Source organism: Leopardus geoffroyi, chromosome D2 (assembly GCF_018350155.1).
Source record: "Leopardus geoffroyi isolate Oge1 chromosome D2, O.geoffroyi_Oge1_pat1.0, whole genome shotgun sequence".
In the NCBI taxonomy this organism is placed as follows: domain Eukaryota; kingdom Metazoa; phylum Chordata; class Mammalia; order Carnivora; family Felidae; genus Leopardus; species Leopardus geoffroyi.
Window position 1 is genome coordinate 31,986,737 of NC_059334.1, and position 20,701 is coordinate 32,007,437.

At 57.1% G+C, this 20,701-nt stretch overlaps 1 protein-coding gene across 5 annotated transcripts in view; it reads left to right on the top strand.

The window, feature by feature from the left end:
- Nucleotides 1-20,701, top strand: part of ADAMTS14 (ADAM metallopeptidase with thrombospondin type 1 motif 14) — an 82,116-nt gene that overhangs the window by 50,157 nt on the left and 11,258 nt on the right. For all 5 annotated transcript variants that reach the window (XM_045439513.1, XM_045439508.1, XM_045439509.1 and 2 more), the window contains exons 8-18: nucleotides 654-797; nucleotides 1,286-1,418; nucleotides 2,849-2,962; nucleotides 5,193-5,341; nucleotides 7,197-7,372; nucleotides 10,087-10,220; nucleotides 10,605-10,728; nucleotides 11,754-11,834; nucleotides 17,408-17,571; nucleotides 18,987-19,155; nucleotides 19,639-19,771. In XM_045439513.1, coding sequence (XP_045295469.1) covers nucleotides 654-797; nucleotides 1,286-1,418; nucleotides 2,849-2,962; nucleotides 5,193-5,341; nucleotides 7,197-7,372; nucleotides 10,087-10,220; nucleotides 10,605-10,728; nucleotides 11,754-11,834; nucleotides 17,408-17,571; nucleotides 18,987-19,155; nucleotides 19,639-19,771 — 1,521 coding nt within the window. The remainder of the gene's footprint in view (nucleotides 1-653; nucleotides 798-1,285; nucleotides 1,419-2,848; nucleotides 2,963-5,192; nucleotides 5,342-7,196; nucleotides 7,373-10,086; nucleotides 10,221-10,604; nucleotides 10,729-11,753; nucleotides 11,835-17,407; nucleotides 17,572-18,986; nucleotides 19,156-19,638; nucleotides 19,772-20,701) is intronic.

The window sequence follows — 20,701 nt, forward strand, 5'->3', positions numbered from 1 at the left end:
ACCAGAGGTCCCTGTGTCTGTCTGTCTAGTGGTCAAGGCCAGATGCAGCCACCTGGGAGTACTTGAGAATTTGGAACCTCTGGGCTTTGGCATTAAGTACTAATTATAAAAAGAACCAAGCTTTTAAATTTAGACTATCATCATGGTAGGTGTGTACCAGGCACAGAGCTCCGTGCTAAAGTACTACGGGGCCTCGGAGAAGCTTAAGTAAGCCACTCGGTAAATGAGGTTGAGCTGAACCAAATGAAGACCGGGTCCTTGTACTTGAAGGCCCTGGGTCTGGCGAAGAGACAGCACGTCGTGGCATGTGAGGTGTTAATGGTGGGGCAAGTGGCCGCCACCGTGGGAGGTCAGCCCTCAGTCAGGGTGGCCAGGGAGGGTGTCTGGGGTCGGAGTGGGGCTTGAGCTGGCCATGGAAGCCGTGAGGGCGGGGTGGGGTTTGAGGAGGGGGCAGGAGGGCAGAATGAGTCCAGCCCCACTGGGGAGCAGGGGGGACCCTCAGCTTCCGTCCAGTTTGAAGCCTGGTCAGGGCATGGTCTCCACTGCTGTTCCACCTGCCTGTTTTCCCGGGGACGGGCTCCCTGGCATGACTCAGGATTCCCGTCTTTCCCCCTTCCCCTCCCCCCCCCCCCCCCCCCACCGCCACCCTCTAGGCTCGGCATGGAGCATGACGGTCAGGGGAATGGCTGCGCGGACGAGACCAGCCTGGGCAGCGTCATGGCACCCCTGGTGCAGGCTGCCTTCCACCGCTTCCACTGGTCCCGCTGCAGCAAAGTGGAGCTGAGCCGCTACCTCCCGTAGGTCACCTCCACCTCCGGACTGGGGACTGGGGAGCATGCAGCCTGCCCTTCATCCCCCCCCCCCCCACCCCAGCCATCTCCCTCCCTGTGCCTCCCTGCCCCCGACACACTCTCAGTTCTCAGGTCATCAGGGGCCCAGGACAAGCTTTAGACTCAGGAGCTCAAGGCCAAGAATGGGTACAGAGAGGACTTGGGGGGGCAGGTATGGGCAGAGACACTGTCACCCACCTCAGGCGGCAGCTGGCCAGGGCCCCCAGTACGTCCTGTGTAGCGGCCTGACTTTTCTTCCCTCGGTGCAGTGAGCCCTCAAATGGTCCAGGGACCAAGCCTTCCTCCCTGGAAGACACGGCTCCTAGTGTCCTAGTGGAGGGGGGCAGGGATGGATTCTTGCGGGCCTTCTTTGCTCCTTTAACCCCCACCTCCAGGAAAGGAGAGCTGGGGAGCGCCGGCCTCAGCCTGGCTCACCTCCTTGTCTCCACCGGCAGCTCCTACGACTGCCTCCTCGATGACCCCTTTGCGCCCGCCTGGCCCCAGCCCCCGGAGCTGCCGGGCATTGACTACTCGATGGACGAGCAGTGCCGCTTTGACTTCGGCTCTGGATACCATACCTGCTCTGCGGTGAGTTCCCACCAGCCTCTGACCGCTGGAGAATCAGGGCCGTGTCCGTCCGTGACCCAGGCTGGTCCTGCACAGAACATCTTCCTCCCTCCTGGCCAGGTAGCCTGGTGATGGGCCCACAGGCTCCGTGCCAGCTGCCATGGCGGGGGGGATCCAGGGCGACCGGCACCCGGCCCCGCCACCTTCCGCTACATAACTTCCCCACCCAGCCCCACCTTTGGGGGCAGGTGTGTGCAGTGGGGTGGGGGATGCTTTACTCCTGGGAAAGACGGAACATAGTAGAACAGAGCGGCAGGTGACTGGTGGGATCCTGGCTGGGCTGGGTTATCAGGGAGCTTATCTGCCAGGCAGTTCCTCTGTCACGTCAGCCACTGGGCTCTCGCCTGATGGAGGAATAGTTGCCTCTGTCTGCTCTTCAGGGATTTGGTAGGATGATTTGGGCTGATTTGTCACCCTTGTGAAATTCTCCTGTGTCGCCACATAACTCTTCTCCAGGCGGTGAATTGCAGGCCCCCCCACCGCACCCCATGCCCAGGAGACACATATAAGGGGGCATAGCCCTTCCTTACCCTGCAGGACAGGGCGAGGGAGAACCTGGCCCTGGGGATCAGCTAGAGCCACCCGGAGAGAACGGAGCAGCTGCTAACCAGCGTCCAGGCAGAGGCTCAGAGAAGGGGACATCCCAGGGCAGGGGTCTTTCTGAGGGGTCAGGCCTTGGTGACTCCAGCGCCTCCAACCTCCCATCCAGGAATGCAGCCCCCTCCTCAGCTCTGCAGGCCCAGGAGGCCCCGTGTCTGTGTAGGCCACACTGGGACACGTGCTCTCTGAGCTGGGGGTGGAGAGGGGTTTCAATGCCCAGGGCTGTATCTGGAGGACACAGCCATCCGGCTGGCAGGGGGATGATAGCAGAGAAAACAACTGGGCTCGCCTGGACAATGGGAAGCAGGAGATTACCAACATCTGGCACAGCCTGGCGAGACTAGAGGATGCTGGGAGTCCTGACCTTGTCTGGGTGCCTTGGGGTCCCGGCTGGACAGGCAGCCCCTTGAAGCCCCGATAGGCACTGGGCTCAGGGGACGTCGGCAGGCCCAAGCCTCCCTGGAGCCTCAGACCCTCGAAACCCTAGTCCCTGCCCAGTGTCACAGTGGCTTCTGCAAAGGCAAGGAGGCAGGCCTGGGGGGACGACAAGGGATGTGGGCTGTGGCCTGCCCCTTCTCGGTGCCCTGCTGGAGGGAAGAGGGGTCACCGGAGGCCATGGCGCTTGGAGTGGGGTCCAGTTTGAGGGTGTGGGCCCTCCTGCCTCCTTCACAGCGTTCTGGCCCCAGCGTCCACCGCACCACTCCTCTCCATCACTGCCCTTTGCCCCCTGGACAACTTGTCAGAGCCTGAGGGCCAGTGTAGCCGGTGACCCCCGTCCCCTTACCGCGCAGTTTCAGACCTTCGAGCCCTGCAAACAGCTGTGGTGCAGCCATCCTGACAACCCGTACTTCTGCAAGACCAAGAAGGGGCCCCCGCTGGACGGGACAGAGTGTGCCCCTGGCCAGGTACCTGCGTTCCCGGGGCTGCAGCAGGAGTGTGCAGGTCCCAGGCGTGAGGCTGCGTGTGTGTGTGCGTGGAGCCCCCCAGGAACTCATAGGTACACCCTCTCTCCCACACCACAGTCGCTTGCTTCACAGAGTTTGGCATCATCTCATCGCCCATCTGGCAGGAAGCCTTCCCCCCATTTTACAGATGAGAAGAGTGAGGCCCAGGCAGGCAAAGGAAGGGATGAAGGGAAGACTCCAGGTGTCCTGCCCGCCTCCCTCCCCGGCCCACCATGCTGGTTCTCCCACATGCGTGTTGCCTCCCCTGCCCCAGACCTGCCCTTTCACATATCACCTGGCATGTGTTTGCCCTCTTGAGCAGGTGTGGGTGCCAGGGCATCATTTGTATGGGGGACCTCATGGCCGGGTCTAAGAGCCTGAGGGGTTCTAAAATCTACTTCTGCTATATTGCTGGCCCTTCTCTGATTTCTGTGGTGACCTTGGGCCATTCATTGAACTTCGGGTCCTGCTGACCCCTGACCAAGTGGCCTTTCCACTCCTCGGGTTGTTCTGAAGTCACTGAGTCACGCTGGAGCAAAGCAGAGAGCTGGGAAGAAGCAGGGTGTTAAGAGAGGCTCCAGGGTTATTAGCCAGCCACAGGACCCGCCCCCCTAGCCTGCCCTCTGCCCTCTGCCCTCACGAGGCTCTGCCCGCTCACATCACATGTGGAGGGCTTGCCTCCTCACAGATGGATGGGGCTTCCCACGGCTATGCATGGCCCGGTGGACTCCACACCTGGCGGGTTCTTACCCCGGAGACTCGGTACACTGGCTCCTGGTATTTCCAGAGTTCCAGGTCCTTCCGTCACAATTGCATGTGACAATCAATCCGTGGCTCTCAGTTCTGGCTGCAGATTGGAACCATCCGGGGAGCTCTAAAAGTCCCCACCTCTAGAACAGGGAACGACTGCAGGTGGGCACGGAGATCTCTTTGGGGTGATGGAAATGTTCTAAAATTGGACGTGGTGACGGTTGCACAACGCTGTCGATTGTGAAAAATTGTTGACTTGCACACTTGACCGGAGAGACTTTTTGTAGTATGTAAGGTATGCTATTGCTGCTGTAAAAACTCCCCACTCCTAGAGATTCTGACTCCGTTGGTCTGGGGTGAAGTCAAAGCATCTGGAGGTGTTTTTTTTTTTTTAATGTTTATTTATTCTTTGAGAGAGAGAGAGCGCATGCACATGAGCAGGGGAGGGGCAGAGAGAGGGAGACACAGAATCTGAAGCAGGTTCCAGACTCTGAGCTGTCAGCACAGAGCCCAGTGCAGGGTTCGAACTCATGAACTGTGAGATCATGACCTGAGCTGAAGTCGGACGCTTAACCACCTGAGCCACCCAAGCGCCCCAAGGCATCTGGAGTTTTAAAAGCTCCCCAGGTGACTCTAAGGCTGAGAGCCACTCCGTTATCTCTTTAAAAAGACCCAGGGAGCTTTCCTGTACTTCGTACATGTTGCCCTGCAGGAGAAGGGGAGGGGGTTACTTTGGTCGAGCCCGCCTTTGTGCCTGGCCCTGAGCTCAGGCCTTTGTGGGTATTACTGCCTTTAGTTCTTAGAACAGTCCCATTTAACAGATGAGTAGACTGAGGCTCAGCAAGGTGAAGTTATGCCAAAGCCCCACATAGCTAGTAATGGCTGAGCTGGGGTTCCAGCCCAGGCCTCTCAGACTCCATTTGTATACCCCCTCCATTTGTGCATGGATGGACCTCCCCGTGTGGCTGGCTTGCCTCCCACAAACACACCGGCCTGTGGCCTCTGGGTGGTGATTTTGAGACACAGAGCCAAGGTCCACTCTAGATTAACATGGTAAGACTGTGTCTTCTCTCCCCTATCAGCTCTTTTTTTTTTCTCCCGGGGTGATAAACCAAATAATTGCATAATTATTACCGTCATTAGCAATACTCTCTGCCATTTTTGGAGGGCTGTGTGTGTCCGGCATTATCTCCTTGGAGGCTCACGGCAGCCCTGGGGGATAGGCTCAGGAAGGGGAGCCCTTTGCCGGAGGTCACTTGGCTTGCGGTGTGGGTGGGATTCTGTCACCCTGGGGCTCGTGCTCTTGATGTCCCTTTCTCTGGGCTCACCTGTGGCACCCACCAGCTGTGCCATGTGCGCAGTCGGGCACCCTTCCTAGCAGGCTAGGCAGCGGGGGGGGCGGGGTGCCCAGGGTAACCTCATTCCCTCTGCTTCATCCCAGTGGTGCTTCAAAGGTCACTGCATCTGGAAGTCGCCGGAGCAGACTTACGGCCAGGATGGAGGCTGGAGCTCCTGGACCAAGTTCGGGTCATGTTCACGGTCATGCGGGGGTGGCGTTCGATCCCGGAGCCGGAGCTGTGACAATCCCCCGTGAGTGCTCTTGGCTGAGGTGGGCAGGGCAGGGGACCCCCTCCCTCCCTAGGCCTGAGGAGGGGCTGGGTGAGGAAGGCACCGAGGGGCAGGACACTAGAGAGAAGGACTCTGCAGGTGCCTGTATCCTGATGGTGGGGACCCAAAATTGTTTGGGGGGGGCCACATCCCTTCCACCCGGGCCTGACATCTCCTATCAGGCTGAGATTAGGTCTGAACCGGTGATTCTCAGACTCTCACGCGCAGAAGACTCTGGGTGGGCCCAAAGACTCCGCCAGTTTCACGAGCCTGCCCGTGACCCGGATCCTCTGGCTAAGCTTTGAGAAAACACTGATCTAAATGCTCAGTAGCCATGTTTGTTTTCTACCCCAGGAAGCAAAACTTGACATCAACTCCTGCCTTTCACTGTCCCAGTAAATCCAACATTCTGGGGGAGCGGTCTGTTTCTCCCCTTTTGTCCCCTCTATGGGGATCCCTCCCATGGTTTTGGAACTTCCGAGGGCCAGCTGGCCATGGCCTGCCTCTCCCAGGCTGCTCAGAACAGCCTCGGGCGAGATGAGGGCTGGTGGTGTGGGTCACACGCGGCCGTGTGGGTCTGCGGGCTCCGGGGACCAGGGACGCCGAGACTCCGCTGAACAGCAGGCCCCCTGGATGCTGTGGCTCAGTGTTGGCCACCCTCCCTCGCATCCTCAGGAGGGGTCCTTCACACTCGGCCATTTACCTCCAGGGATGGGAAGCTCACTACTGCCCAGAGGAGCCTATTCCTGTGTCAGACGGCTGTGCTGACCTTTTGCAAACAGGAGCCAAACGGCCCGCCCCGTGACTTCCACCCGTCGGTGGGGGGAGAGCCGGGGTTGGAGCAGGGCCCTGTGGCGCCCACTCCGAGTAAAACACCTTCCAGGTGGATGGTTATCCCCTCCATCAGAGCTGCCCTCTTTCAAACTCCTCTGTGATAAGAACTATTTTTATTTTACGAGGCTTAAGTGAAAGAATTCAGCGCTGTGCCCAGCCCAGATTAAGCACTAACGGATGACAGCTGCTGTTACAATTATTACCGTGTATCGAGCACTTCCTCCGCGCCAGGTAGAAGGCTGAGCGCTCGGGTGCACGAACCCCCGTGACGCCCCAGCGTCCGGGAGCAGAGCCGCGGTCACCTACGCCTGGACGCTTGGCATCCGTAACGCTACCCAGTCCTCTTAACATGATGGCAGACAGTACAGAGTACGTCATAGGCCATTTCTTATTTATTCCTCACCGACACACCAGGAGGTAGGTGGCCGAAGAGGTATCCGGGTCCCACCTTTAAAGAGGAAATTAAGGCTCAGCGGGACGAAGTGACTTGCCCAAGATTTGCATAGGCGGGACGTGGGGTTAGACCTAGCCAGGCCTTCTCACTCGGGACCCAAGTCTGTTTTTACCACTCCTTAGTTTATTAGGATGCGAAGCGGGTGCAGATGGGAACTCGCGGGGGCACCTTGGGAGGGAGTGCCCCCGTGGTATGTCAGGCCGTGAGTCATGTGGTTCGAAGGATCCACAGAGATAAATGAGACCGGTTTCTCTTCCAGCCCGATTGGAGAGGGTTGCTCATCCCTGGCTCCGTGCTTCTCAGCTCCCCCACCGCCCCTCGCGCCAACACACGGGGGAACAGGTGGCATATGCCCCAGGGGTGGAGCGAGAAGAATCTGGAAGGGCTCTGAGCACGGCAGCCCCCACCACGAGCAGCCCTCTAGTTTACGTTCGAGCAGCCGCTTTACGTTCCCCTAGAAGGCCGAGCTGCCCCTGGGGGCCACGCGGGAAGCCTGGCCCTCCCCAGCCTTCCCCCGGCAAGGTCACCGGGTCTCTCTGCCTGCCCCAGCCCAGCCTACGGAGGCCGCCTGTGCTCAGGGCCCATGTTCCAGTACCAGGTGTGCAACAGCGAGGAGTGCCCGGGGCCCCACGAGGACTTCCGGGCCCAGCAGTGTGCGAGGCGCAACTCTCATTACATCCACCGGGACGCCAAGCACAGCTGGATCCCCTACGAGCCAGAAGATGGTGAGTGGGCCCCCCTCCCCCTCCTGTCTGCCATGTCCTTGGGCAGCTGCTAGGTGGGCCTCCTGTGCCTGGGGCCACCAGTGGAGGTGGAGGGACGGTGGAGGACAGTCGGCAGGCTGGCCGCCTTTGTGCAGGCCCTTGTCTTTGGGCCACCGTCCTCCTTAAAGCCGTCCCTGATGTGTAGGCTTATGAGGACTGTTCCCTGGCGGGGAAACGATCTGGAACTGGGGCATTTCTTTTCTTTTCTTTTTTTTTTTTTAAGTTTATTTATTTTTGAGAGAGAGAAAAAGTAAGGGGCTGAGGAGGGGCAGAGAGAGGGCAAGAGAGAATCCCAAGCGGGCTGCATGCTGTCAGTGTGGAGCCCGACGTGGGGCTCAAACCCACAAACCGTGAGATCATGACCTGAGCCGAAGTCGGGCGCTCAACTGACTGAACCCACCCCCCCCCCCCCCAGGTGCCCTTTGAACCAGGGACATTTCACTGAGAGGTGCTGTTGCGGCTGACAGCAGTGTTGGCTGTTGGGGTTGGTGCCTCTCACACGGGTCCCTTACCTGTACGGGAAGGCTCTATACAGGTACAGGTGCCCTGGCTTTGCTGAGAGCCCCTGTCCCGTTAGATACCATAGTTTTAGGTTTTATTGGCTGTGCTACTGTTTCAGCAGCTAATGAAAATGATTGCAGAGGCACACAGATGGGAGCCTGTGGCCAGGGATCCTCATACGGAATCCCTCCAGGCTGCTCTGGGACAGACGCAGGCCAGTGCCTGTCTGCTTTGGAGCCTTTCCACTGACGGCTCTTACAACGGCAGCAAGATACCAGTGAAGGGGTGGGATTCACGGCCTCTTAGAGCCTTTATGCTGGAAGGGCCCTTAACTGTCCTCTGTGTTCGCCTCCCCTGCCAGCCTGTCCATGGTCCTTTGATGGACAGATGCTCACCCCCCACCACACAGCCCTCAGCCTCCGATGGCACCGACTAGAGCAGCCTTTCCTCTCCTGAGCCCAGGGCTGCCTCTTTTAGCCCCTGTTCCAAAGTATTAATTGCAGGGCAATTCAGCTGACATTTAGAATGACAGTCTTCAGACTAGAAGGGACATTAGAGGCCTCTCCATTGCCCACCGGTGCACAGACCTCTCCAGAATATGATCGCAGAGAGCAGTTTCCCTCTGCTTTGAATTCCTCCCATTCTGGGGAGCTCGCCACCGTCCGCTGGCTTCCATGGCTGCCTGCCTGCCCGGGGCGTACTGGTCAGGGTCTTACCTGTGTGTGAAGTTCAAAGTGGTATTGGATGCTGTGGCTCTGAACTTGAGCCCTGAGTACTGGGGGCAAGATGTATCCTAGGAGCCCAGGGACAAGGGGCGGGGAGCCATTTGGTTGCTGAGAAGTTTGGCTAAGGGGGTGGCTCGCTTTGAAAGCCTTGCAGATCCATTCAGATCCAAACAAGCCTCTAGAAGAAGGGGCTTCAAGGCCCATGGGGCAGCTGGGCTTTGGGCTTTCCCAGGACTTTTAGACAAATTCCAGAGAGTTAGCTAAGCCCCAACTTCCCTTTTTCTAAGAAACACAGCAAGTGTTTATATGTTACGTTTTTTGGAACCTTCTTTTAAGGACATCAGTAGCCCAGATGGGAAAGAGAACAATTAATTGTTAGAACTAGGAAGGGCCTCCTTTCCGCTCTCACTGCAACTTTGTTTTATAAACCCAAACCCAGCCTACTGCCCTGCTTTACTCTCACAGGGTGTCCTGATGTTTGCAACCATGTTGAGATACACTGTTATACATGAGACTGCTGAAGTGTACGTAGAGGTCAGTGTGGGACTCAAGCCAGACTGCCTTGTTTAGAATCCTGGAGTTGGTTCTCAGTATGTGACTGTGTGGCCTTGGGCAACTTTCTTAACCTCTCTGGTCCTTGGTCTCCTCCTCTAGAATGCTAGAACTTACTTCCTAGAACTTACTGAAAAGTTTAAATAAGTTAAGTCACACAAAAAATTTGACGTTGTGCATCAAGAGTGTGTAGGGGCACCCGGCTGACTCAGTAGAGCACGTGACTGTTGATCTCGGGATCGTGAGTTCAAGCCCCACATTGGACGTGGAGCCTACTTAAAAAAAAAAAAAAAAAAGTATGTAAAGGTTTCGGAAGTATTTGGTACATGGTAAGCATTCACTATATATTGGCTTATTATTATGGCCATTACTATTATTTTATCACTTGATTTTCTTTTTTTTTTTTTTTTTTTCAACGTTTATTTATTTTTGGGACAGAGAGAGACAGAGCATGAACGGGGGAGGGGCAGAGAGAGAGGGAGACACAGAATCGGAAACAGGCTCCAAGCTCTGAGCCATCAGCCCAGAGCCTGACGCGGGGCTCGAACTCACGGACCGTGAGATCGTGACCTGAGCTGAAGTCGGACGCTTAACCGACTGCGCCACCCAGGTGCCCCGATCACTTGATTTTCTTTAGCATCCTGATGTGGCATTTTATTGATCAGGGATAATAAATAAGGAACGGAGACTCCGAGAGGTCAGCTGATTTGCCCAGGGTCACTAGGCTCATAGGTGACATGGCAGGGATTGTAAGTCCCAGCTCCATACTCAGTGCTCCCCCCACTGCCCAGAGCTGGCCCAGGAGCTTCCTGCTTGGGACATGCGCTGATGTCCTTCTGGGCCAGCCCGCTTTCTCTGAGCACAGCTGGGAATGCAGCACGGTCCCTTTCTCCACAGATGCCCAGAAGTGTGAGCTGATCTGCCAGTCGGAGGACACAGGGGATGTGGTCTTCATGAACCAGGTGGTCCACGACGGGACCCGCTGCAGCTACCGGGACCCATACAGCGTCTGTGCCCGCGGCGAATGTGTGGTGGGTTCCTTGCTCCGGGCCACCCACCTTCTGCCTGCCTGGGGAGACCGGAGGGCTATACTGCCCGCTTCTCCTGGGCCCTAGGGAGACAGGCATCTCCTCGCCTTCCCCACCCATGACACCCTTGGTCCTCAACATAACCCTGGGATTCTAGAAGGGGGTTATTGCCCAGCCCATTCGAGGGAAGAGGAATGGCCAGGTTTAAGACCTGCCCGTGTCACATGGCGAGTTTGTGGCAGTGACGTGTCCAGGAATGCCTCTGGGTTCAGGGTCAACTCGTAGGGCCTGGGGACTGGGGAGGGAACCAGGGGCTGACGGTCTGGGGTGGAGGGTGGGGGTGGGGAGCACGGGAGCCTTATTCTCTGACCCCACCTCTGGCGTCAGCCCGTTGGCTGTGACAAGGAGGTGGGGTCCATGAAGGCAGATGACAAGTGCGGTGTCTGTGGCGGCGACAACTCTCACTGCAGGACCGTGAAGGGGACACTGGGCAAGGCCTCCAAGAAGGCAGGTGAGAGGCTGGGGCTGGGAGGTGACCAGGAGTGGCTGGGGTTCTGGCCCAGCAGGGGCCCTTGCGCCCAAGTCCCTTGGGCAAGCCGTCCCTCCTCTGCTGGGCCTTGGTTCAGGGCGGGGGAGGGGAGAAGGCACCCAGAGCCTGCCTCCAGACCTTCCCAGGCTGCCCCAGGCCACTGAGTCAGAAGCTGCAGCTGGCCCCAGCCTCTTCCAGCGAGCGCTGCCTGCGTTCGGGCCCAGGACTTCAGAAGCATTTTTCTGCTGGCCAGTGCGCTGTGATAGGAACTCAGCCATCTCTTTGGCCCTGGGGCTATTGTGGGAGTGAGAGCTCAGACACGTCTGAGGATGTGGCCCAGACTGGACTGGATTTTTTTTTTCCCTCTCTCCCCCCTCTCTCTCCATTTTTTGCCCAACTTGTGGTGCTTCCTTTCAACTCCTGTTACCTTGAGTTCCTTGACTTCCCTCCCTACCTTCCATCTGACCGCACTTGGCTGTTGAAAAGGGCCAGATATTAGTCCTTTACACTCTAGGAAGAATTAGATCCATTTCCCCTTTGGGACTGTCATAGCTTTGCCTCATCTCTCCTTGTGGGGAGAAAGTTGGTGGCTTCAAGAGGGGTTTGTTTCCAGGCCTGGGATTGGGAGGGCCATGGGGCCCAGAGCAGCCGTGATGGTGGCTCAAGGTATGAGAAGAAAGGGGGAGGGGGAAACATCAGGAGAGAAAAGTAGGCTCAAGAAAGTGGAAAATTGTAGCAACAAAGTGTCTGCATACTCTCCCCTCCCCGCCCCCCCCCCCCCCCCCCCCCCCCGCGCCACAGCCCTAAGAGTTTTTAGGGCATTTTAAGCCATAACATCTCATTTGAACCTCTCGGCACCTTGTGGGCAAGGGTCCCCCCTTCCTATTGTACAGATGAGGAAACAGGTTCTTGGGCACGTGCAGGGGGAGGGGGTGACGGGGTGTGCTGGGCAGTGGGGCCACCCGCTCAAGATGCTCACGGTTTTTCCGGATCCTGCTCTGTGGCAGGAGCTCTCAAACTGGTCCAGATCCCGGCGGGTGCCAGGCACATCCAGATCGAGGAGCTGGAGAAGGTTCCCCACCACATTGGTGAGTATGGGGAGCTGGGAGGGCAGAGGAGAGTAGTCTAATGCAGGGAACCCTTAGAAATATTTTTTTTAAACTTAGGTTGAGTAGACAACCCGTTCCATGCTTCGAATGTCAGAAGGTGTGAATGGGGATCCAGTGAAGATTCCCCCTCCCACCTCTGCCCTCCAGGATCAGTTTCCTTCCCCAGGGGCAGCCACGGTCCATCTGTTGTACGCAAAAGAAAACCGTTTTCATAGGATGTATCGGTCAACTTTTGCTTGTCTAACATCTCGTCCCCAAACTTTGCGGTTTCTAACAAGTGTTTGTGTTAGCTCATGGTTCTGTGGGCCATGAGTTTGGGCTGGGCCCGGCTGGAGCTACTTCTCCTCCTGTGCCTGGACTCACTCGTGCGAATGCAGCATCTGGTGGGGCTGTAGGTGTTGTTGGTACTGGCTGTCAGCTGGGGTGACGGGGGTGACAGGGCCGCGTCCCTGGCGGGCTAGCCTGGGATTATTCGTGTGGTCTGTCACATGGTCCTCAGTGGGGGCAAGAGCAGGCAAGCCCCAGCGTGCAAACACTTTCCAGGTCTCTACTGATGTCATGCTTTGTAGCGTCCCGGCGGCCCAAGCAGGTGTCATGGCCAAGCCCAGATCAAGCTGTAGAAACAGACGATCTCTTGGTGGGAAGTGTGGTAGAGTCCCAGTGCAAAGAGGCCTGCGCATAGGAAGAGGAGGAATTTGCAGCCAGTCTGACGCACGGACCCTTAAATCCTTCTTATATGATGACACATAAACACAGTCACTGAGGTACTACTTACGAGAGTTATACAACTCTAGAGCCAAGAGAGATGAAAAATTCTGGCCCCAAAAGAAATCAACAGTTCAAATTGAGAACATTAACGTAAGGGGAAAGATTTTTGTGCTTACTTGTTTGCTTTGTTCTGTTTGTGCTGAAACCAAGTCGGTGGTTAAGAAATGAACATGTCCAGGGCGGGCAAATCCGTGGACACAAGAGAGTAGCTTAGTGGTGGTCAGGGTCCGGTGGGAGGGGGTTGGGGGCATCTGCAAATGGGCGTGATGAAGTGTCTTGGAATCGGGCAGTGGTCCGGTAGTCAGTGAATTGCACACTTGCAAAGGCTGAGTGCGTGTACGTGAATTACATCTCAATTGAAAACACGTAAGCATGGTTTGGAGCAGGGTCCCGGGGGCAGGCAGACAGAAGGATGCTTCCCTGACACTGGGGAGTGGCTGCATCCTCCCGCACTTGTCTGTTCAGACCCCTTACAGAGGGCATGGGTGCCATGGTGTCGCCGGGCCTTACTTAGCATGTCCCAGAGGCCCCTCGAGTCGACTGTGCTCGCCAGGCCGCACCGCGTGTTACCACCTCTTCATGAACGTGAATGCAAAACGTAACATCTCTGGGCAGGCTCATGTATTCCAAAAATGCCGATATTCGTATTTTTAGATTACCATCACCATGACAGAAAGCGTGTGAAAGCCTCCTGGGGAACTTGCACCCCCTGCAGAATACGCCCTATAACCTGCTCCGGAAGGCGCCTGAGAGGGTGTAGTGCAAATAGACAAGAAGCACAGGGGGAAACTGAGGTCCACAGTGGATTGTGGGCCCTCTGTGTACCCTGATTCCCCCACGCGGTGAGCCAGTCTGCGCCAGGCTCTCCTGTCTCCCAGCCCCGGGCCCTTGCCCACAGCCCCACTCTGCATGGGTATGAGTCAGGAGGGCTTGGCTTGGCCAGCTCCCTGCCCACTTGCCTGTCTGGCTCCGGGGGATTGTGCCAGAACGGGGGCCAGGGGAGGGGAGGGGAGGGGGCAAGGAGAGAAGGGCCGCTGACTCCAGAAGAGGGAGGAGCTTGCAGACGCTCCTCCTGCTACACCCCTACGGATGATTCAGACGATTCCATAATACTAGCAGCCCCTGGGGCCTCCCCAGCCAGCCCTCCCACTCCTCCCAGCCCCCACCCCTGTCTGCGGACGTCTAGCTCCTCTGTCTGCTGGCAGCGAGGAGTGCTCCGTGGAGGCTGCAGCCGGGCTTCCATGGGGGTCGGGGCAGAGGCTTCTAGAACCCAGGGCAGGTTCAGTGTGGGCACGCTCGCCCGTGAGTTCCCTGGAGGGTTAGAACTCCCAGGAGCTGGGCGGGGAGGGAAGTGGGACGGAAACCTGACATTGGCACGCACTGTGTGATTGCACAGTTGTGAGGTATGCGGCAAGCCCGCCGTGGAAATGTGCAGGCTGCACGTATTGAGAGTGAGCGTGTGTCTGTGCACGTGCCTCACAGGGTATGTGCGTGCTCTCTGGAGACATCCAGGACAGGTGGCCGTCTTGGCAGTGAAAGCCAAGGCCCCGTCCAAGCTCGTTAGACTCTCCTGGAATCTGGGGGCTTTGATTCTTTGAAAGGAAGTCAAGGGAAGAGAACCATGCTGTTAATATCTACCACGTGCCAGGCCTCGAGCTGGCACTTGTCATCCATTACCTTACGTAGGCCTCGGGACAGTCCACGGACACTCCTCCCTAGCCGTGAAAGTTCTAGATGGCATCTCCTTCCAACAGAAGGCTGTCTCATCTACATTGAAAATCTGTTGTTTGTAGTGACCTTCGTGAATGATCTTAGCTGTTCGACATCAGCACTTGCTGCTTCCTTCACCTTGTGCTTTTATGGCTTCTTTTCTCCAACCTCTGCTATCTTCGAACTTTGTCTGCAGCTTCCTCGCTCTCTTCCTCTTCCTCTCTCAGCCTCCATAGAACTGAAGAGAGTTAGGGCCTTGCTCCACGTTAGGCTTTGGCTTAAGGGAATGTTGTGGCTGGTTTGATCTCTTTTTTTTTTTTTTTTTAATTTTTTTTCAATGTTTATCTATTTTTTAGAGAAAGAGAGACAGAACGCGAATGGGGGAGGGGCAGAGAGAGAGGGAGACACACAATCGGAAGCAGGCTGCAGGCTCTGAGCTGTCAGCACAGGGCCTGACACGGGGCTCGAACCCACAAACTGCGAGATCATGACGTGAGCCGAAGTTGGCTGTTTAACTGACTGAGTGCCGCCGCCCCCACCCCGCCCCAGGCCCCCCTGGAGTAGCACTTTCAATTTCCTTCAAGAACTTTTCCTTTGCCTTCCCAACTTGGCTGACCGTTCGGCACAAGAGGCCTGGCTTTTCGCCCATCTTGGCTTTTGACATGCCTTCTGCACTAAGCTTAATCATTTCTAGCTTTAGATTTAAAGTGAGAAACATGTGACTCTTCCCTTCCCTTGGACGCTTAAAGGCCATTGTAGGGTCATTAACTGACTTGATTTCAATAGTGTTGTGTCTGCGGGAACAGAGAGGCCCGAGGAGAGGGACAGAGATGGTCGATCGGGGAGCAATCTGAACACACACATGTATCCGTTACGTTTACTGTCCTTTTTTTTTTTTTTTTAATTGTTTTAAATGTTTTTATTTATTTTTGAGATAGACAGAGACAGAGCATGAGCGGGGAAGGGGCAGAGAGAGAGGGAGACACAGAAGCAGGCTCCAGGCTCCGAGCTGTCAGCGCAGAGCCCGACGCGGGCCTCGAACTCACAGACTGTGAGATCACGACCTGAGCTGAAGTCGGACGCTTAACCGACTGAGCCACCCAGGCGTTCCAAGTGTGCTGTCTTAAATAAGTGGGGTTCATGGTGTCCCCGAACATTTGCAATAGTGACATCAAAGATCACTGGTCACAGGGCACTGTGACAAATTTAATAATCGTGAAAAAGTTGGAAATACTGCGAGAATTTCCAAACTGTGACCCAGAGACCCAAAGTGAGCAAATGCTGTCAGAAAAAAAGGCACCAATAGACTCGCTCGGCGCAGGGCTGCTGCAGATCTTCCATTTGTAAACAATGCAGACTCTGTGAAGCATGATGAAGGGAAGCACAGTGAAACGAGACTGGGGTATGCTCAGGGTCCAGAGTGGGGTCAGCGGTAGGGCCGGGACTCAGAGGTTCACGCAGCCCACCGGAGGGTGACAGCCAGGGCTGGGGACGGCGGCTGCTGAGAGGGTAGCAGACAGAGCCGTGGGGAGACTTGAGGCCGGGCCCGGCTCTGGCTCCAGGTCTGGCGATTCTGGGGGCAGAGAGGGATCAGGCATCGAGAGATGAGGGGCATCTCTCCTCTCACTCAGCAGGGAGGCCGGTCCTCCAGACGGCTGGGCCACCAGCGTCCTGTGTGTCCAGGAGACACCTTTGCCCCTCGCGGGTCTCTAGGTCCCCATCTGGGGCAATAATAGCACCAACCTTGGGATGTGTGTGAGGATTCCGCCGAGGCGGGCGCCAGAGTGACCAGTGCATGGTGAGTGCTCTGAATCGTTGGCTCTTATGGTCTCGTCATTACCCTGGATGGTTTTTGTCGGCACCAGGTGGGGACACCCCAGGGCTCCAGAGCCTTTGCTCCTCCGCCTGGGCTGAGGGGCTCGGGTCCGAGGCTGCAGCCCTTCACCAGCCTGCTCCAGGGCGGCCAAGGCTGTGACGCAGGGGCCTCTGCCAGGCCGTCTGCACCTGCACACCTCCCACCCAGCTGCCACCCGACACCTTTCGATAACAAGTTACGGGTTACTCACTCAGCGGGACTTTAAGGGGTGGACATTTACAGGTGTTTCTAAGACTCGCTCTGTGCCAGGCCCCAAGGACACCAAGACGGAGGAGATACACTGACAGGCTGTGGGGGAGACAGGCACCAGTGCTAACACTCGGGCCCTGTTCTGATGGCAGTCATAGTGCCTCCCATTTATTGAATGCCAGCTGCATGCCACGCACTCTGCCTAGTTCTTTACATCTATGGACTCCTTTAATTGTCCCAAGGACCCCATAGTGGAAAGGTGGGAGGGGGGTACTGCGATTATCCTCATGCGGCTGCAGCCCTATGAGCTACGTATGATTAGCATTCCCATTTTACAGATGGCGAAACTGAGGCAGCACAGCGCGGCTAAGTAACTTCCCCAGGTCAATCTGGTGCCAGGGCCTGTGTTTTTAGCCTCGTGCTCTGCTGTAGAAGGGAGGGCAAGTCCCCGAGGACTGGGCAATCAAAGAAGGCTTCCTGGGGGCGCCTGGGTGGCTTAGTTGATTAAGCGTCTGACTCTTGGTTTCGGCTCAGGTCGTGATCTCTCGTGGGTTCGAGCCCCGCATCGGGCTCTGTGCTGACAGCATGGAGCCTGCTTGGGATTCTTTGTCTCCCTTTCTCTCTGCCCCTACCCCACTTTCTCCCTTTCTCTCTTAAAAATAAAAAAATACATACATAAAAGGAAAACTTACTTTTTTTTTTTAAAGAAAAGAAGCCTTCCTGGAGGAGGGGAACATTGTGCTGAGCCTTCCATAGGAGTGAAGATTGGTCAGACAGGAAGAAGGGAAGACGGTGGGAGGAATGGGTGTGCCAGGGTCTAGAGGCAGGGGTGCTGTGTGCAGCCGGTGCAGTGACTCATCTGACTGAGGAAGGTTCTGGTGGAAAGGGGTGACAGGTCATAGGGAGCCCCAGGGGATCCACTAGGAAGGTCTCGAAGCCCCAGAGGAGGTCTGGCTAGTGTTCCTGTGGAGGGGAATAGAAATCTGTGTGACCCTCTCCCCATGGCCAGCGGTGAAGAACCAGGTCACAGGCAGCTTCATCCTCAACCCCAAGGGCAAGGAAGCAATGAGCCGGACCTTTACTGCAATGGGCCTGGAGTGGGAGTATGTGGTGGAGGACGCCAAGGAAAGCCTCAAGACCAGTGGGCCCCTGCCCGAAGCCATCGCCGTCCTGGTGAGCCCCCACCCTGTACGGTGGCCCCTGCCCACCCCCTTGCTGCCCCAGCCCAGTCTCCCCAGTCTTCACTGTTGAGCCAGCGCAGCCCCGTCGGAAGCAATGTTGCAGTGTCTTTAGCAGCCTGGCCAAGGCCAAGGCCTAGATGCCCTGTGTGCACAAAGGCTGGCAGGATGCATGTGAGGAGGGAGAAAGAAACGGTTGTCTTGCTATGAGAGGGAATCTGTTCTCCATCACGCAGCGTCAGAAACAGGGCCTGGGAATGAGAGGAGGCACCTGCGTTGGTTCCCACTGTTGCCCTGGCATCATCCAATGTCCGCTTGCATTATGGCATTGCCCGCAAGTGACTGGGGGGTGCCAGCTCACGCTGCCAGCCTCCGGAGAGGGGGATACGGTCACTGTCCTTGCTGGGGTCCACCTCTTCCCACACCCCCTCTTCCTAGGCCATAGACTGGGGCTTATGGAGCAGGGATTATTAATGCAGGAGCTCAGACCAGGAGGGGCTTTGTCTGTGGTGCTCCTGACACTGGCTGATTCATGCCAGGGAGAGCTTGGACAGGCTTCTTTCCTGGTGCGACCGTCACTAGTCAGGGAGGTCCTAGAGGGCAGGGTCTGAAGCCTATTGGTGTCAGTGTATTATTTCACTCTGCATGTATTTTCTATTCACCTTATACTTACTGGCCACCCATACACCTATGCCAATGATTGAGGGTACCAAGACCCATTCAATGGGCAAAGAATAATCTCTTTACCTAATGGTGCTGGGACAACTGGATAGCCACATGTAAAAGGATGAAGTTGAACCCCTACCTCACTCCGTATACAACAAAATCAAACTAGATCAAATATCCAAGTAAGAGAGCTAAAACCATAGAACTCTTAGAGAAAATAGAGGGGGGAATCTCCTGACCTTGCATCTTATGATACCAGAAGCATGAGCAACAAAAGAAAAATAGGTAAACTGGTCTTCATGGAAATTGAGGACCTTCGTACATTGGAAAGACATCGTGAAGACAGTGAGAAGACAAGCTGAGCAGAATGGGAGAAGGTATTTGCAACCATATATCTGATCAGAGGCTTACAGACCGTCTTATATCTGATCAGAGTCCTATAGACCTGGCCATACCAGAGTCAGGTAGCGCAGATGCCCTGGTAAGCAAGACAGACCAGCAGACACGGTCCCTGTCCTCGTGAGGACTTATGTCTGGGAGGAAAATGATCCCAGGTGAGCATGCAGGCTGTTCCTGCTGCTTAGCCTGAGTTTGCTGCGTGGCTGCTGGTCTGAATGGTCTCCCAGGCCGTGCTCGGTGCTGACCCCACATCCTTTCCTTTGACCCCCTCCTCCCTGTCCCCCCCCATGCTGGCCCTGCTTCTCTGCTCTCCAGTCCTGTGCCACCTGCTCTGTCTCCCCTCAGGTGCTCCCCCCAGCTGAGGGTGGCCCCCGCAGCAGCCTGGCCTACAAGTACATCATCCATGAGGACTTGCTGCCCCTTATTGGGAGCAACAACGTGCTCCTGGAGGAGACGGACACCTACGAGTGGGCGCTCAAGAGCTGGGCCCCCTGCACCAAGGCCTGCGGAGGAGGTACGGGCCTGCCCAGCCATCTGGCTGCCTCGTGGGGCAGCCCAGGGCTTTGCAGGGGAGGAGTAGGAGTGGCTGGGGGCCAACACTGTCTCCACCTGATGTGTCCCTAGCTCGTGCCTCCGTTTCCCCTTAAAGATCTCTTGGGTGTGGCACCTGCCTGGCCAGAGCCTTGGGGATGGGGCTGGGAGTGGGGGAGCAGCACCGGGGCGAGGCCTGCACCCTGTAAGGGCTCCCGGGCTATGCATGGAGGCAGCCATGCAGAGCCAGGCGCCTCCCCCACCCCAGCCCCTGCACCGCTGGCACGACATCAGGGACACATGAGATGGGCTGGCCAAGGAAGGCTTCTTCAGAAAGAGACTTGGGCAAGAGGGGTGCAAAGGCACGGGGGAGGCACGGGCTCTCCAGAGCGTGCCGTCCCTGAGACCCAGCGGAGTGGCGGGGGCCTGGCGGGACCTGGCCCAAGTCAGCCTGTCCTCCCCCCAGGGATCCAGTTCACCAAATACGGCTGCCGGCGCCGGCGAGACCACCACATGGTCCAGCGGCACCTGTGTGACCACAGGAAGAGGCCCAAGCCCATCCGCCGGCGCTGCAACCAGCACCCGTGTGCCCAGCCTGCGTGAGTGTCCGGGGGACGGCCAGGAGCCTGACCCCTTCCCGTGGGCGTCACTGACTCTCTCGTAGCCTTGGGCCGGGGAGGAGGGGCTGCTTCCTCTGGCCCTGAGTGTCCAGGGTCACGGCCCCTGCACCCGGGACTCCCTGAGCAGAGCAGCCCACACACCGGACTCTGTCCGTGGCTAGTGCTGCCCTCCTTGCCGGTCTGGCCGCATCCGCCCCCGTCTGTCCCCCTGTGGGGTTTGCGGATTAACTTCCGCTCCCAGAAGAAGGACGGTGCTTCCTTTGTTCTGCCCCTTCCAGCATTCTTTTACAGATGGGGAAACAGAGGCCCACTTTGGGGACACAGCTTTCCCTCGATGATCCGAGGGGACGTTGAGGTGAAGTCGAGCTCAGTGCTTCTAGACTCCAGGGCATAAGCCAGGATGCTGTCCGGCGGCCCCCACCCCTAGTCTAGCCCCTGAGTGGGTTCCCTGACCTGAGGAGACAGGCTCATTTGGGCACAAGATCATGTTCTTGGGCTTATTTGGAGGGGGCTTTGTGGAGGAGAAGAGCTATGACTTTTTGGGAAGTTGAGGTGTGGCCTTGAGCCCATCACAGAGATGGCTCCAGCGCCTCCCCGGCCCCAGGCAGAGTACCCAGTCCACTTTCCTGCCTCCCCAGGAATCTTCTGGGGTCCGAGCCGTCTAACTCGGCCTGGCTGATTCACGGCAGCTCTGCTCCCTGAGGCTGGGGGGACCTCAGGGCCAGGACAGGAGCTGGGGATCAGTGCAGAGTCCACCGTGGCCTCTCCGTGCCTGGCCCAGGCGGGATCCCCTGCCCCTCAGTGCTCCACGCTCCCCCTTCACACGGCATGCCGGCCACTGTCCCCACCAACGTCTGTGGCCACAGAGCACGCGGCGCTGACTCGGCTGTGGTCCTGGGCACGTCACCG